Source organism: Thamnophis sirtalis, unplaced genomic scaffold, assembly GCF_051295495.1.
Source record: "Thamnophis sirtalis isolate CommonGarterSnake01/CBP01778 unplaced genomic scaffold, rThaSir2_p1.2 scaffold_2, whole genome shotgun sequence".
NCBI lineage: Eukaryota > Metazoa > Chordata > Lepidosauria > Squamata > Natricidae > Thamnophis > Thamnophis sirtalis.
The window spans coordinates 140909869-140925152 of NW_028261382.1; the positions used below are offsets into that span (position 1 = coordinate 140909869).

Consider the following 15284-nt stretch of genomic DNA (forward strand, 5'->3'; position numbering starts at 1 on the left):
GAAACACTATGCTCACTGTACTCTTATGTATAGTGCTAGCAAATGTTTATTAGCTGCAGTGTGTAACAACTATATTTCAACTAAGAAAACTATAGTAAGACACTGAATAAAAATACATCAACCAAAAGAAGAAAAATCCAGCGATGTTAAACCAAACTTCTTAATCAGAAATATTTTTTAATAGCTGGTCAACTATCCAGTCCAAGAATATGGGATGATAATTCTCTTTTTTCTTCTTGCAACAATATGCTCTTAATTTTGAATCACTAGAAAGTACATTGAGTAGATGACCTATGACAACAGCTTGACCAAAGTTATGAGTATCCACATTTAACTCCTCAAGATTAAAAAAAATTCTGCAGTTGACTTTAATTACTAGCTTCATAGTATAACGTTGTCTGCTCAAGTGGCATCAGGGAGCAAAGATTTCACCCTGAATTCCTTTGAAGAAAAAAATAGACATGTTTTTACTTCTGTTTCAAACACCTTTATGAATCACTCCTTATTGGATAAGGTGGATGAAAGAGTGCATGTGGAGATTCTCAGCCATCTAGGTCATAGTTGTCTCAAAAGTGTTTTTTTTCTTCAAAAGGCAACTGGACTGGGTTTTTTTTCCTTCGGGGAGAAAGAAGAAAAAAATGTTTAGCTTCTTATCCAAAAAGATCTGTCAGAACTGATGAAGAAGTATATTCTTCTTCCTCAAGGAAAAAAACAGTCCAGTTGTCTTGAAGGAAAAAAACACCTTTGAATGAATGTAGGAGGTTTGGGTTTCAGTCTCTTCTATTTTCTGAGCCAATAACATCAAGTCTTGTTCCATAAATGTAATGAAGTCACCAAAATAATTCCAATTGAACTAAAACTGTTCAGTTTTGAGCTATTTGTTTCTATTAAAACATCTTTTATTCTCTTGATTTGCTTTGCTATATACTGTTTGTACAGTTAAAGTGGGGACAGGGGAAACAACAGATGTAAGTATAGATAACCATTAGAAAACCAGATTGCTGAATTCATTTTTTAAAATTGGCTTTGATTTTGTAAATAGTTATTGCAAGGTAGCACCTATTTTGTCCCAAATTATCCTAAAATCTGGTAATCACTGAAGCAGCTACCATTAATTAGCTATATTTACATATGCCAGATTAAATGATACTGAGGTTTTGCCTATTTTTTACTACTTCAGATTGTTTGATTATATTCTGAATATTTCTTTTTCCTTTTTCAAGTTCATTTGAATCGTCTGCTTCAAGCTTGGTTACAGAACTTCAAGAAAAACTCCAGGAAGAGAAAGCGAAGTTTTTGGAACAGCTTGAAGAATATGAAAAACGAAAAAATGAAGAAATGCAAAACATTCGAACATCACTCACTGCAGAGCAGCAGGTCTATGACTTCAGATTAGATTTTCTTGTTGGGGGGTAATATAAAATAATTGGAATCTTTTTTGGTTTTGCCAGACTGAATAACGAATTCCTCAAATTTCAAAAGTTGATTATATCCTTATGTCTTTGTATGTAAAGTATGATTGCTTGACTTTGGGGGCAAGGTCACTACATTCCTTTTCTTTTAGAATCCATATTCATTTTAACTGGGTCTTCACTGAGTTCTTTTACATTACTGAAGATTTGATATCCCAGGAATGGGAGACAGATTATATATATAAAACAATCATAATACACATACATACATTCATAAAAAATTCAATGTGACTGAAACAATAGATGCTGACCTGAGTAAAGAAATCAATCATGCCTACAAAATCATCTTTGTATCTCTCAAGTATTCATATCTAGCAAACTTCCACTTAATTTTGTGCTCATGAAGAAATGTTTTACCTTACAATTTCTAAATATCAATGTTATTTAGACTTAAATGCAATCTAGTAACAGGACAATGTAATGTTAGATGTGTTCCAAGCCTATGCATCTAAAAGCTTCTAACGTGTTTTAATACTATTAAGAATTACACTTAATCCTTAAGAGTGTGTACATCTACATTTTGTTCACTGTGTTACCAAAATTAATTTTAATGCTATCTTTTCAGACTACATTTAACACTGTTCTAATAAGAGAAAAGCTGAAAAAAGAAAATATAATCAATGATCTAAGTGACAAATTGAAATTGATAAAACAGCAGCAAGAAAGAGACAAGGGTAAGCATGCAATGTAATACATTAGGGTTGCATACCATAGCAATTGTTCAGTGCAATATTAAATATAAATCATTGAAATGCCTTGCTCAGATCTGATTGAAAGTCTTTCTGAAGACCGCGCTCGTTTACTTGAAGAGAAGAAGAAACTTGAAGAAGAAGTTAATAAGCTGAAAAATAGCAATCTTGTTTCCTCAACATGCTTGCCTCCTGTTCTGGAACCTTCTGGAGCTTGTGCAGCTGATTTTACATCAGAAACTGAACGTTTGAGTTCTGATACAGCAGAAGAAGGAAAAATTGATTCCACACTAGAAACTAGCATGATGACTGTAAAGTAAGTCATTTTGCATTGAAATAAATACCTAAATATTACAGAATGAATGAAATATGCTTCCCCTACCCCATTTAAAGTGCTGGTCCTAAGTTTTTTTCCTGAGTAATTTTTTATACATTTGTATCATTATCATGCTAAATGTATATATAAGGTTTGATTGTTAGAACATATGTCTTGATTATTAATTGTTTATTTTAAAAGATAATACATTTAAAATTAGAATGTGGATCACTGCCAAATCCTTAACTATTAGTCAGTCATATTTCATTTGACCCTCTGTTTAAGTGGAAAAAAAACACCCTTTTTCATCACATCAGTTTAATTTTTACATATATTTTATGAAATTTCAGTCTTCAAATTTATGAGGAATGTTGTTTTATATTAAGCATTTTGAACAGCAGAAATCAGTTTTATTCATCACTGAAAAAGGTTTCTAATCCCTGAATATCAAAATACACGTCAAATGCATGTGGTGGTAGTAAAACAGTATTTCATAGTTTTAGCAAGCTTGCCTTAAAAGAGCTCTAATCCAAACAGCGGGCAAGAAAATGGGCAGGCAAAGTAGAAAGGTGAAAACTTAATGGAAGGTTCCTCAGCCAGCTCAGTTCCCAGAGTCAGGGCTCATCAGTCAGGAGTCAATGGGCATGAAGAGTTAAGAGCAGTTGTCATCAATGGAGAGTCTTGAGCTTGCTGTCCTTCTTCAAAAGGATACCTAGTGTTGTTCATTTAGAAGGACAAGACTCCTTCCTTGCAAGCTGCCTCACTTGAGAACACCTCTGCCTTCTTCTCTGCACAGTGGGGCCTTGCATTGGGAGGAGGTGGAAGTTTAGCCTCCATCTTCAGAGATGGTTGCTGATCAACCTCATCTCTGCCTGCTCAGATAGCAATAATCTTTCCTGTAATTATGGAGCTGGCTGCTCATTGTCAGTCTCTTCCAAATCTGAGTTGACCATGACAAAGTTCAGGTACAAATAGACCGACAATTGTTTCACCTGCATCTTTTTAAACTGACTGATCTGTTTAGAAGTACATATGCTTGGCATTAATCAATAAAGAATTTATCCTGCATCATTAAAGTTAATCAAATTGAATGCAGGCATATTGGTGCCAATAGACTTTTTTTAGCCCACAAATTTCTATTACTATCAGTACTTTGTTCACTCATATTTTCTTATAGTACATGTACATATAATGATTCCTTGGGATTTGAAGGAATTGTCTGCAAGGCCAATCTGGGTGGTTTTCATAGTCACTTCTACTATGACTGACATCCAAGCAATATTCCATCCCATTACTAATAGCCAGTTTGATGACATCTGTCCCATTTTGGCTTTGGTCTCTATCTGCCCAACTTCTGATTACCCCCAATAAGACTTTTATCTTCTCCAGAATATTTGGTGTAAGAAAGGCAGCTTCAATTGCTGCCGTGTATCTATCTGTATACATGAGGCTTGCATGAAACGGGAAAAGATGAACGTATTATATACACTCCACTTTAATCATTTTTGTTTGACACATCTATAATTCAAAGTATTTAGGGTCATTTGGCCAATGCTAAACACCTGGTTGTTAATCTTTCTTGGTTGTGTTAATCTTTTTTGGTTGTTTGTTATACTATCAAAAGTTCTTCTTTAACAATCATTATAAATATGTTGAAGAGCCAGTTTTTTTTAAAAAAAAAACTTCATTTCTTGTTAATTTATTCTATCTTGCTTTCTTTTTTTTAGTGAAAATGTCCAGATGTTGTCTGAAGAAAAACAGAGGATAATGATGTTAGAAAAAGTGAGTAGTTTTTAAAGCCAGTCTCAGATTTTAGCAGCATTACTGGTAATTCTAGGCAGAATTAAGGTTTGGGAAGAAGCCTACATCCAGCTTTTTTCCTTCCCATATATCCATTGTGTATCCAATACTATTCATGTTATATTTACAAAATAAAATGTCCTTCGAATTGAGCTAACATGCTGACTTCATGAATATATCCATGCCAGTGTCTTGATAACCTCATGGAAGCTGTTTACTATTGTCTTCTGAGTGTTTTCTTGCTTCCCTGATTAGTCCTTCAGCTCTGTGCTAACCAGACCTAGCCCCTTTGTTTTTCATGAACCAATCCCCACCTGTACCCATGCTTACAAGACCTGCATGCATTCACAGCAGCCTGATTTTGCACTAATCTGTTTATACAGCTGTGTTTGCTGTTACATTAATGATTTCTGAGTTTTATGGGTATGAAGGCTGGCTAGAAATCAAAGCTGGTACTGATTGTGACTTGTGATTTCTCTGATATAGAGAAATATTTTACTTTAATTATTGTATTTTAAATCAAATGTTCTGAGTAAAGATTAAAAAACATCCTAGAAGAAGACCAAAAAAACCTACTTTTGTATAGTTTAAAAAAAAAAAAACCACAGGAGGATGTCTGCATAATCAGTAGGTGCCCAGATTAATTTTAAGAAGTATTCGGTTTTGATTGTTTTTTAAGGGTGATTAAATTTATCCAGCACTCCTGGTAAACACTAGATATATAAAGAAAGCTATAAAAGTTTATTTTCTGATAGCGATAGATACCTGTTATGTGACTAAGGGATATTTCCATAATTCAGCAACAGAGCACTCATTTTATATACAGAATCCCTTAAGATTTAATAATTTCTATTTAGCTTAATTATTTAGGTATAAGAATCTCCAGTACGTTTTCTTTTAAGAAAGGTTTGACTTTATATTCTATCACACATTGCCTAGCAGTGTTGCAGTAAAGAAGTAAAGAGTACGTGCTAGTTTTCCTGCTTTGCTTTCCAAAAATCAGAAATTCTGGAGTGCTTGCTTACAAAAATGAATGTTTTCTATTGCTCTCCCTCCTATATTTGGTAATATCAATTCAAGTGAAGTGGTTGGTATTTTGAGACAAACATTGTGGTTTAACAAAATTGAAATGCAGATGTATTTTTCTGCAGATTCTCTGAAGTTTTATTGAACATCTTAGTTTGCTGTAATTATGAAAATATAATCCTAGCACACACACAAACACAGTATATACACAAACATAAAGTTGGATGAAAGAGCTAAGCATTTCAGCATTAATTTTAATCCCATGTTTACTCAGGAACAAATTTCAATTTTGCTAGATTGTATTTGTTAGAGAAGAGCATCTATCTTTTTTCTTCCTTGCCAAAAATTATCAATTGTAAGTTTTATTCTGTCTTTTACTAATGGAGTTTTCTATGTGCAGTCTTTCTGTGTATGCATATCTGGGTCTTTCTCTAATGTATTCCTGTTTATGCTATTTTTTGACATGTGAAGTACATTAGAAATTTCTACAAAAGTGTTGAAATTCATGGTACATCTATACATTGCATTGTCTTATTTGGGAGGTACAAAATTTGTACATATATGAAATTTTCAACATATTTTCATTTTTCTGTATTTTGTGTTAAGAGGGTATGAATATGATTGCAATTTAAAATATCGAGAATACATTTATAAAGCTATATAATATTAATATACAATTACATATTTGAGTAAAGTAATAAAATGCATCTTTTTATAGACACTGCAATTGAAAGAGGAGGAAAATAAAAGGCTCAATCAAAGATTGGTAAGATTTGTACATTTTAATTTGTAAACTTATTCAAAAGAATATATAAAGTCAGTCAATTAAATTTTTAAAAAATGTATTCTAAAGAATATATTGTTCGGAGGTAGGATATCCACCATATTTTAGTTTTGAAGGCAAATGTGGAGCAATAGGTTAGAGAGAATAGAAAAAGATCTGTTCCTTCTTCCTTCTGCTTTTCACTTCATCCCTCTTAAAATTAAAGGGTCAAACAAATACTGGGAATTAGGAATAGACATTTCACCTCTTGAATCATAGTTCACAACTAATGATAGTGACTCGAAAGATTCATCAGACAACACATTTTCATTTTGTGGCTTTACAACACAATTAAAGTTGATCTCGTGGATTTAAATAACTTGCTTTCCAAATTTTTAAGACTGGGCACTTCTCTCATGAAAAATATCTATATTTATTTTAGAAGTTGTAAATCCCAACAGAACATTTGGAAGCATCTAATATCCAATTCAATAAAGTATTTGATTAGTAAGAAAAACACAACAAAGAAAATGTTCTCTTTTTATTTTAAAAAAAGGATTTATATTAGCTTTATTTAAAAAATACACAAATATGCAATGAGTAACTTAAAGATAGTTTTATGGTTTTGCCACTTCTTTAGCAGTTATCACTACTGCAAATAGCCCTTGTTTAGTGGCTGCCTCATTTAGCAACTGCTCATTGATGCAACTGTAATAAAAAAAAAAAACAGACACAGTGGATAACTTGGGGGTCGTGTTGGGAGTCAAGGCTCCTGCTCAAAGATGGCAGCCATATCTAGGAAGGTCTTTGTTCAACTTCATGTTGTGCACCAGTTACTCCCTTTCATGGATAGTTCCTGAGCAAAAACTACCTGTACTGAATTTCAATTACTAAAGCAACCAAAATACCGACTGCACATTTTCCTGGTAGAATATTAAGAAACCAAATGAATTGATGATGATTATGTGCCATCAAATCATTTTCAACTCCTAGTGATCATTATGATTTTTTTCTATAATGATCTGTCTATCCCACCTATTCTTTCAAATCTTCCAGCTCATTATTGCTGTAACTGAGCAGCAAATGGCAAATGTTTTTAATTAGGAAGATTTCTAAAATATATTTTTTTCTCAGCTCAGGTTTTAGATATACCACTAGTATAAGGATTTGATTTCGTTTCAGGATCCTATCGATGTCAGTTTGAATCCAACTTCCTCCAGGGTTATTTGAAAAGGCTCTCTTAATTTTCTGTCTCATTTCATTGCAGACATATACTGTAGTCTAGGTTCTCTAAATGAGAATTTCTAAAAGGGTTGATAAAAAGGTATTAATCACATTTATATGTTTTAAATGAACGGCATATATTGTTACTGCTGCAAACAGTAATTCAACCCAGATTGGTTACTTTTTATACCACCCCAGTTAATAAATCAGAAAAATATTTTTGCTCCGGCATTTCGTGTTTTGTAGAATGTTGAATATAAAAATGGAGTTGGCAAGCAATCTGGATAAGTACAAAGTATAAGTTATAATGTAGGACGTATGATTGAAGAAAAATGTGTTGACATTCATAAAAGCATAAGGATACATAAAAGTCAGTTATAATAGTAAGGACTAATTTCTTTTATCTTCATATGATGAAATTGCTTTAAATTTATAATATGTTTTGTCCAAACAATAGATAAAAAGCAAACAAAGACATTTTTCTTTTTTTTAATGTCAGTCTGTGACAAGATTAATCAATATTAACTTATGCCTAGAACATGCTTTATCATATTTGCTATAATAGGAAAATAATAGTAATGTTATATTTTTCAGATGTCTCAAAGCATGTCTTCAGTTTCTCTAAGACATTCTGAAAAAATTGCTATCAGAGAGTAAGTACACATGTTGTTAATTGTGAAATGTTCTTTAAATTAATTCTTCTTAAAAATAATATTGTCGTCTTTAATACAGAAATCAGTATGTCTGAAAACTATTGAGTGGGTTAATTATTTACATTTGTTTATTTGCAAAATCTTGAAAAAAAAATTGAATTCCTTACCTGCGCAACTTTTTAAAAACTTAATAAAAGTTACCATGCAGTTTTTGTTGAGATACAATGTAGATACAAGTTAACCTGTACAAGAATTTGTAAACAAATACCAAAAAGTATCCATGTGTACATACACACACTGTTAATTAAACTGCACAAATTGTTGACATTTATATTTATTATTGGTTAAAAAACCTTAGTCATTTTTATAAAATCTTGAAGCCATCCAGAACTCCACAGGAATCCAGCAGTTTTGCTGTGCACTGTGAGTAAATTCAGTTGAGATATGCATCTAGCTCAGACATCCCAGTTAATGATTTGTTGTAGAAATTTCCCTTCTGTAAAATGATACCTGAAAGGAATAAAACAATCCAATTTTTGCTGTTTTGTCTTTATTGATGCCAAAACCTAGCCGTTAAAAAAAACCTCTCCAGTTGTTTTATTCTTTCCCTATTAGATTATGGCCAGTTGCAGTAATAATTGTTACTGATTACGGTACTAGAAAATACAAAATATTTCATCCTTTCCAAATGTCTTTCTCTTAGTGAACCCAGCATTCTTATTACTTCTGCAATATATTGTTGCCAATAAAATCACTAAGGACTATTTTTGAATCCTCATTCATTATGCATAGAGATTTATCTCTCTATCTGGAACAGTGAAATTAGAATAAAAACCTATTATGAGTGTTTTGCCATTTTGCGTATTTCCCTGGATCTTGCATTTAGTAATTAATTTATTTTCTGAAAAGTTTAAGAAAATTAAGATATATCATTCCGGGGAGGTGAGGGGGACAACAGTTAAGTGTATAGAATAATGTTTTCTTTCTTTATGTAAGAAACAGGAAACTTCTTGCTTATCATTAATACATACATACATACATACATACATACATACATACATACATACATACACACACACACATACACATACACATAGACACACACACACACACACACACACACACACACACACATATATATATATATATATATATATATATATATATATATATATATATATATATATATATATATATATATATATATAGGTCTCTAGTTGTTCGGGTTTTCTCCCGCGTAGAATTGGCGATGTCTTGGTGACGTTTCGACGAAGTCTCATTCGTCATCTTCAGGCTGCTTCAGACTACTTCAGGCTTGGTGTTTCCAGGAGTAGTGTGAGATCTCGGCTGTTTATTCCTTTTAACTGCCAGTAGGGGATTAAATTTAACTGCCAGTAGGGGATTAAACTGATTGGGTGGGGGTTTGGCTGTGTCTTGATTGGGTGGAGGTGTGTCCTTATTTGGTGGAGGAGTGTTCTGTTCTGATTGTTTGGGGGGTTGTGTTTCATGTGAGGGTAGGGGGGGGGGTTTAAAGAGGCTAATTGTGCTTTTGCAGTCTGGCTTCTTGTTCTGGGTCGTGCCTCCTCATCAGTTTTTGTTTTTGTCTGTTTTCTTTATGGATGTTTTTTGGTGATATTCTGTGTGGCTATTGTGGGTGTGGGCCTGGTCTCATTCATCATGTTTGAGACTTGTTTGTTAATAAGGGCAGGTTTCCAAAAGGCTGGCAGGCGGGAGGTATCGTCCCGCCTGTTCATGCTGTGTGGGCGTTTTTCTATTTCAATTGCTTCTCTGATTATACGGTTGTTGAAATGTTCGGCCTTGGCGATAGTTCTAGTCTTATTGAAATCAATTTTATGTCCTGTGGCTTTAAGGTGTTGGACCAGGGAGGAAGTTGGTTCCTCTTTTTTGATTGCATTTTTGTGTTCTTCAATGCGTGCACTTATTCTTCTGTTGGTTTGTCCGATGTATGTGGTGGGGCAAGTAGTGCATGGGATTTCATATACTCCTTGATTTTCTAATTCAATTTTGTCTTTGGGGTTTCTTAGGATGGTGGATATTTTCCGGTCTGTGCAGAATGCTGTCTTGATGTTGTGTTTGCGGAGGATTTTGCTGATTCTGTCTGTGGTGCCTTTTATGTATGGGAGGAGGGCTTTTCCATTTTCTTGTTCTCTGTCCTGGACTTTAGTGGGGGTTTCTTTTTGGATTAGGTTGGTGATCTTATTTCTTCGGAATCCATTGGATGTCAGTACGTTAGTGAGAGTGTGTAGTTCGGTTTTTAGGTGTTGTTCATCAGCTAGGCGTTTTGTTCTGGAGATGAGTGTCTTGGCTACGGAATTGATCTGGGCTGGGTGGTGGTGTGAGAGTGCGTGCAGATAGCGGTTAGTGTGTGTTTTCTTCTGGTAGATGGTGTGTCCTAGGGAGCCATTAGATTTCTTGTAGACTAAGACGTCCAGGAAGGGGAGTTGGTTGTTTACTTCTGTTTCCATGGTGAACTGTATTTTGGGGTGTAGGCTGTTGAGGTGTGTAAGGAAGTTGTCCAGTTGTTCTTTCCCATGTGGCCAGATTATGAAAGTGTCGTCTACATATCTGAGCCAGAGTTTGGGTTTGTGATCAGATTTTTCTAGAGCTTGGGTTTCAAAGTTTTCCATGTAGAGGTTGGCAATGACGGGTGAGAGGGGTGATCCCATGGGTGCTCCTTCTATCTGTTTGTATTTTTGTCCATTGTAAATAAAGTATGTGTTAGATAGGCAGTGGTTGGTCAGATCAAGGATGTGTTTGGGGGGGGTTGTATTTGTTTTGGATAGCTGTTAAGGCTTCTTTGATTGGTACTTGGGTGAAGAGTGATACGACATCAAAGCTCACAAGTAGGTCACTGGGCCTAGGACACACCATCTACCAGAAGAAAACACACACTAACCGCTATCTGCACGCACTCTCACACCACCACCCAGCCCAGATCAATTCCGTAGCCAAGACACTCATCTCCAGAACAAAACGCCTAGCTGATGAACAACACCTAAAAACCGAACTACACACTCTCACTAACGTACTGACATCCAATGGATTCCAAAGAAATAAGATCACCAACCTAATCCAAAAAGAAACCCCCACTAAAGTCCAGGACAGAGAACAAGAAAATGGAAAAGCCCTCCTCCCATACATAAAAGGCACCACAGACAGAATCAGCAAAATCCTCCGCAAACACAACATCAAGACAGCATTCTGCACAGACCGGAAAATATCCACCATCCTAAGAAACCCCAAAGACAAAATTGAATTAGAAAATCAAGGAGTATATGAAATCCCATGCACTACTTGCCCCACCACATACATCGGACAAACCAACAGAAGAATAAGTGCACGCATTGAAGAACATAAAAATGCAATCAAAAAAGAGGAACCAACTTCCTCCCTGGTCCAACACCTTAAAGCCACAGGACATAAAATTGATTTCAATAAGACTAGAACTATCGCCAAGGCCGAACATTTCAACAACCGTATAATCAGAGAAGCAATTGAAATAGAAAAACGCCCACACAGCATGAACAGGCGGGACGATACCTCCCACCTGCCAGCCTTTTGGAAACCTGCCCTTATTAACAAACGAGTCCCAAACATGATGAATGAGACCAGGCCCACACCCACAATAGCCACACAGAATATCACCAAAAAACATCCACAAAGAAAACAGACAAAAACACAAACTGATGAGGAGGCACGACCCAGAACAAGAAGCCAGACTGCAAAAGCACAATTAGCCTCTTTAAAAAAAAACCCTACCCTCACATGAAACACAACCCCCCAAACAATCAGAACAGAACACTCCTCCACCAAATAAGGACACACCTCCACCCAATCAAGACACAGCCAAACCCCCACCCAATCAGTTTAATCCCCTACTGGCAGTTAAATTTAATCCCCTACTGGCTGTTAAAAGGAATAAACAGCCGAGATCTCACACTACTCCTGGAAACACCAAGCCTGAAGTAGTCTGAAGCAGCCTGAAGATGACGAATGAGACTTCGTCGAAACGTCGCCAAGACATCGCCAATTCTACGCGGGAGAAAACCCGAACAACTAGAGACCTACATACTAACACCCGCGAAAACCTCAGAAAACATATATATATATATATATATATATATATATATATATATATATATATATATATATATATATATATATATATATATATATATATATATATATATATATATATATATACATACACATATATACATACACATATATACATACACATATATACATACACATATATACATACACATATATACATACACACACACACACACACACATATATATATATGCACACACACATATACATACTTACACACACACACATGTGTATGTGTATGTGTGTATGTGTGTATATATATATATATATATATATATATATATATATATATATATATATATATATATATATATATATATATATATATATATATATATATATATATATATATATATTACCCACTTATCAATAAAAACTTCATGCTTAAAGCACTGGGATTTCAAAATGATTAGCTTTCATTAACTCATATTAGTATACATCAGGGTTATACATATGAAAACTTTTTTTTATATTCTAGATAATTGTGACTAGAATTGTGCCACAGTGTCGTCTTCAGTTACCCACCTACCACTCCAGAATGTACCTTCTGCATTAAAAAAAAAATCCCTTTCTTAAAATTACGAGTTTGCAAAGGAATTTTTTTCATTTGAAACTGGAATTTCATGATTTACAGAATATTTCTATGAACCACAAAAATAAATACTTAGGATATAATCTTGTGTTTGGTTACTTTGGGATTTTCTTTAAAGTAAATACATATTTGCTCAATATTGCATTATGTATGCTTAACTTTTTCTTTTTTAAAAACTAGTTTTCAGGTTGGCGATTTGGTTCTCATAATCTTGGATGAACGTCATGACAACTATGTATTATTTACTGTTAGCCCAACTTTGTATTTTTTACACTCAGAATCTCTTGCAGCACTAGATCTCAAACCAGGTGAGTGTGGTAAGTGTCAGCACTTTGGAAAGTGTTTTTATTATATATATTTTTAAAAATGTTTGAACTATTGTGTACTTATTGGCATGTATACACACATATATAATTATAATTATGTATAAGCACAGCTAAGTAATGCTAAAAACTTACAACTATGTTTAAGTAGAAACATTTAATGTACAAATAAATATGTCATAATGTTTATATTGTAATATAATATTTTTGGAAGTCCTTATTGTCTTCATACCATTTACAGATAGGAAAGAGGAAAAATTATGTGTCCTCTTATCAAAATGGTATTAGTTACATATGGAAGTTTTTCCCTGTTAAATGGTTAAATACATAGATATATAACCTTGAACCGTATGTATGTATGTATGTATGTATGTATGTATGTATGTAATGTTTTCAAGTAATGAACGTTTTTCTTGTAGCTTCTGGAACATCTCGAAGACCTTGGGTGTTAGGGAAAGTAATGGAAAAAGAATATTGTCAGGCAAAAAAGGTAAGGGTTCAATTATTTGATTAGTCGTGATTCAGTTAAATTATATAATAGAATTTGACCATTATTTTTCTGAGAGAAATAATACAGCTCTTTTCCTACTTGCATAATTGTTTAATAAATGAAAAAGACTTGGAAAAATATGAAATGCCATGTTCTACTGACTTACAAAGTACCTAAAATGTCAGCATAGAGCATGTGCCCATTCATATATGCAATGCAAACTACAAAAAATATTGTTTACTGTTAGTTATAGATATGTTGCTACCCTTAGAATAATTTTCTTTCTTTCTTTTCTTCCTCAGGCACAAAACCGATTCAAAGTTCCTCTGGGTACAAAATTCTACAGAGTAAAAGCAGTACCATGGAATAAGAAAGTATAACACATGAGGAAAACTCAACTCAATACCATATTTTCTGGCTAGTCCCTCAGTGCCCATTCATCAATCCAAGTAGCAGGCCATTTTTTTTTATACAGAGGTCATATGACAATGCTCCCTAATATTATCCCTTTTTTTAATGTGTTATATTTTAGAAATAAGAAATTCATCATAATGTCTGGCCTAATTGTTCCGATTTTTTATTCAGATAACTTTAGAAATGTGGACCAAAAGAGTTCATTTTCTGAAAGGGCAAATCTTACAAATCATGGCTTGTTTACTAGCCATGTTAATTGCCTGTTTAAATATACATTAGCTCATATTAGATGTTAAATGTTAACTACCATTACCAGCATCTGTCCTTTTGTGAAACCATTATCAAACTACTTTCACTCTTTAACAGATTCTTTATAATATGTATAAAACCATCAGTTATTTATAATACGGGAGTGTTCATTGCATGCAGATAATTTTCTTCAGCATGAGTTTGCCTCAATAGATGAAAAGGTAACTCTTGCAACTTGCTTTATTGCATTAAAAAGCTGTTTAATATAAGAGAAAGGAAAAAAAACACAGTATCTTGCTAAGCTAATATGGATCAGTCTTTGAAGTTTTTGAAGGGTTGATCACAGATCTTGAAAGGAAGTAGCTATGCTCTTGTATTTAAATGAGACACCCTTCCCAGTCCTCAGAGAAGTCTTGTATTGATCTATTTAAAAGAAAAATCATATTAATGAAATTGTATTTCATGGCTAAGGTTCAGGGAGGAAAAAAACCATTGTACATTAACTATACAAAGATCATTTAAATAACAAATTATTGTACTGTAAAAGACATGTAGAATTTTAAAACAATAAAGATTTGAACCTGTAAATGTTTCAATGGTCTACATGCTTTTTAAATTCTACATGGTAGGGCAGTCCTATCCATGATTGTTCTTGTAAATTTTGAAGTTGAATGTATAAGATACTTTGTATAAATATTTTTTTAAAATGCCTGTAAAGTAGTTTTCTGAAATGTTCCATGTATGATCAAGCTAATTATTTTAATAATCATTTATGTTTGCACAGTAAAGACCTAAGTAAAATAAGATAATTTTACTTTTATCTTAAGTAAATTACAGGCAACACAATGTTTAAATCATTTCTCTTCTAGAATTCTAGGGTTCAGAGAGACCTTGGGACTTCTCAAACTATCCCAGACAAATGGCTGTGCAACGTTTGCCTGAAAACCCTACTTATTCATGCCCTACGTAATAACTTCCCTAGTAAGGGCATTCCTGTTTATTTTGAGCTTGGATCTCTGTCTGTTAAAATTTCCAGTCTTAGTCTTCACCAAAAATGAGAATCACGAATTGTTCTGTTAAAAAAAATACCGTTTCCCCATACTTATACAGAATCTTATTTTGTTTTGGCCCCTGAA

At 33.7% G+C, this 15284-nt stretch overlaps 1 protein-coding gene across 5 annotated transcripts in view; it reads left to right on the top strand.

Annotated features, from left to right (window-relative positions):
• Nucleotides 1–14736, top strand: part of RB1CC1 (RB1 inducible coiled-coil 1) — an 83808-nt gene extending 69072 nt beyond the window's left edge. For 3 of the 5 annotated variants that reach the window (XM_014074838.2, XM_014074829.2, XM_087707066.1), the window contains 9 exons: nt 1224–1377; nt 2038–2146; nt 2237–2477; nt 4205–4259; nt 6022–6069; nt 7885–7943; nt 12853–12989; nt 13415–13485; nt 13788–14736. In XM_014074838.2, coding sequence (XP_013930313.2) covers nt 1224–1377; nt 2038–2146; nt 2237–2477; nt 4205–4259; nt 6022–6069; nt 7885–7943; nt 12853–12989; nt 13415–13485; nt 13788–13865 — 952 coding nt within the window. In that variant the 3' untranslated portion in view covers nt 13866–14736. Of the gene's footprint in view, nt 1–1223; nt 1378–2037; nt 2147–2236; nt 2478–4204; nt 4260–6021; nt 6070–7884; nt 7944–12852; nt 12990–13414; nt 13486–13787 lie in introns of those variants that run through there. The other 2 variants (XM_014074846.2, XR_015695646.1) reach the window with 2 other exon arrangements.
• The last annotated feature ends 548 nt before the right edge of the window (nt 14737–15284 follow it).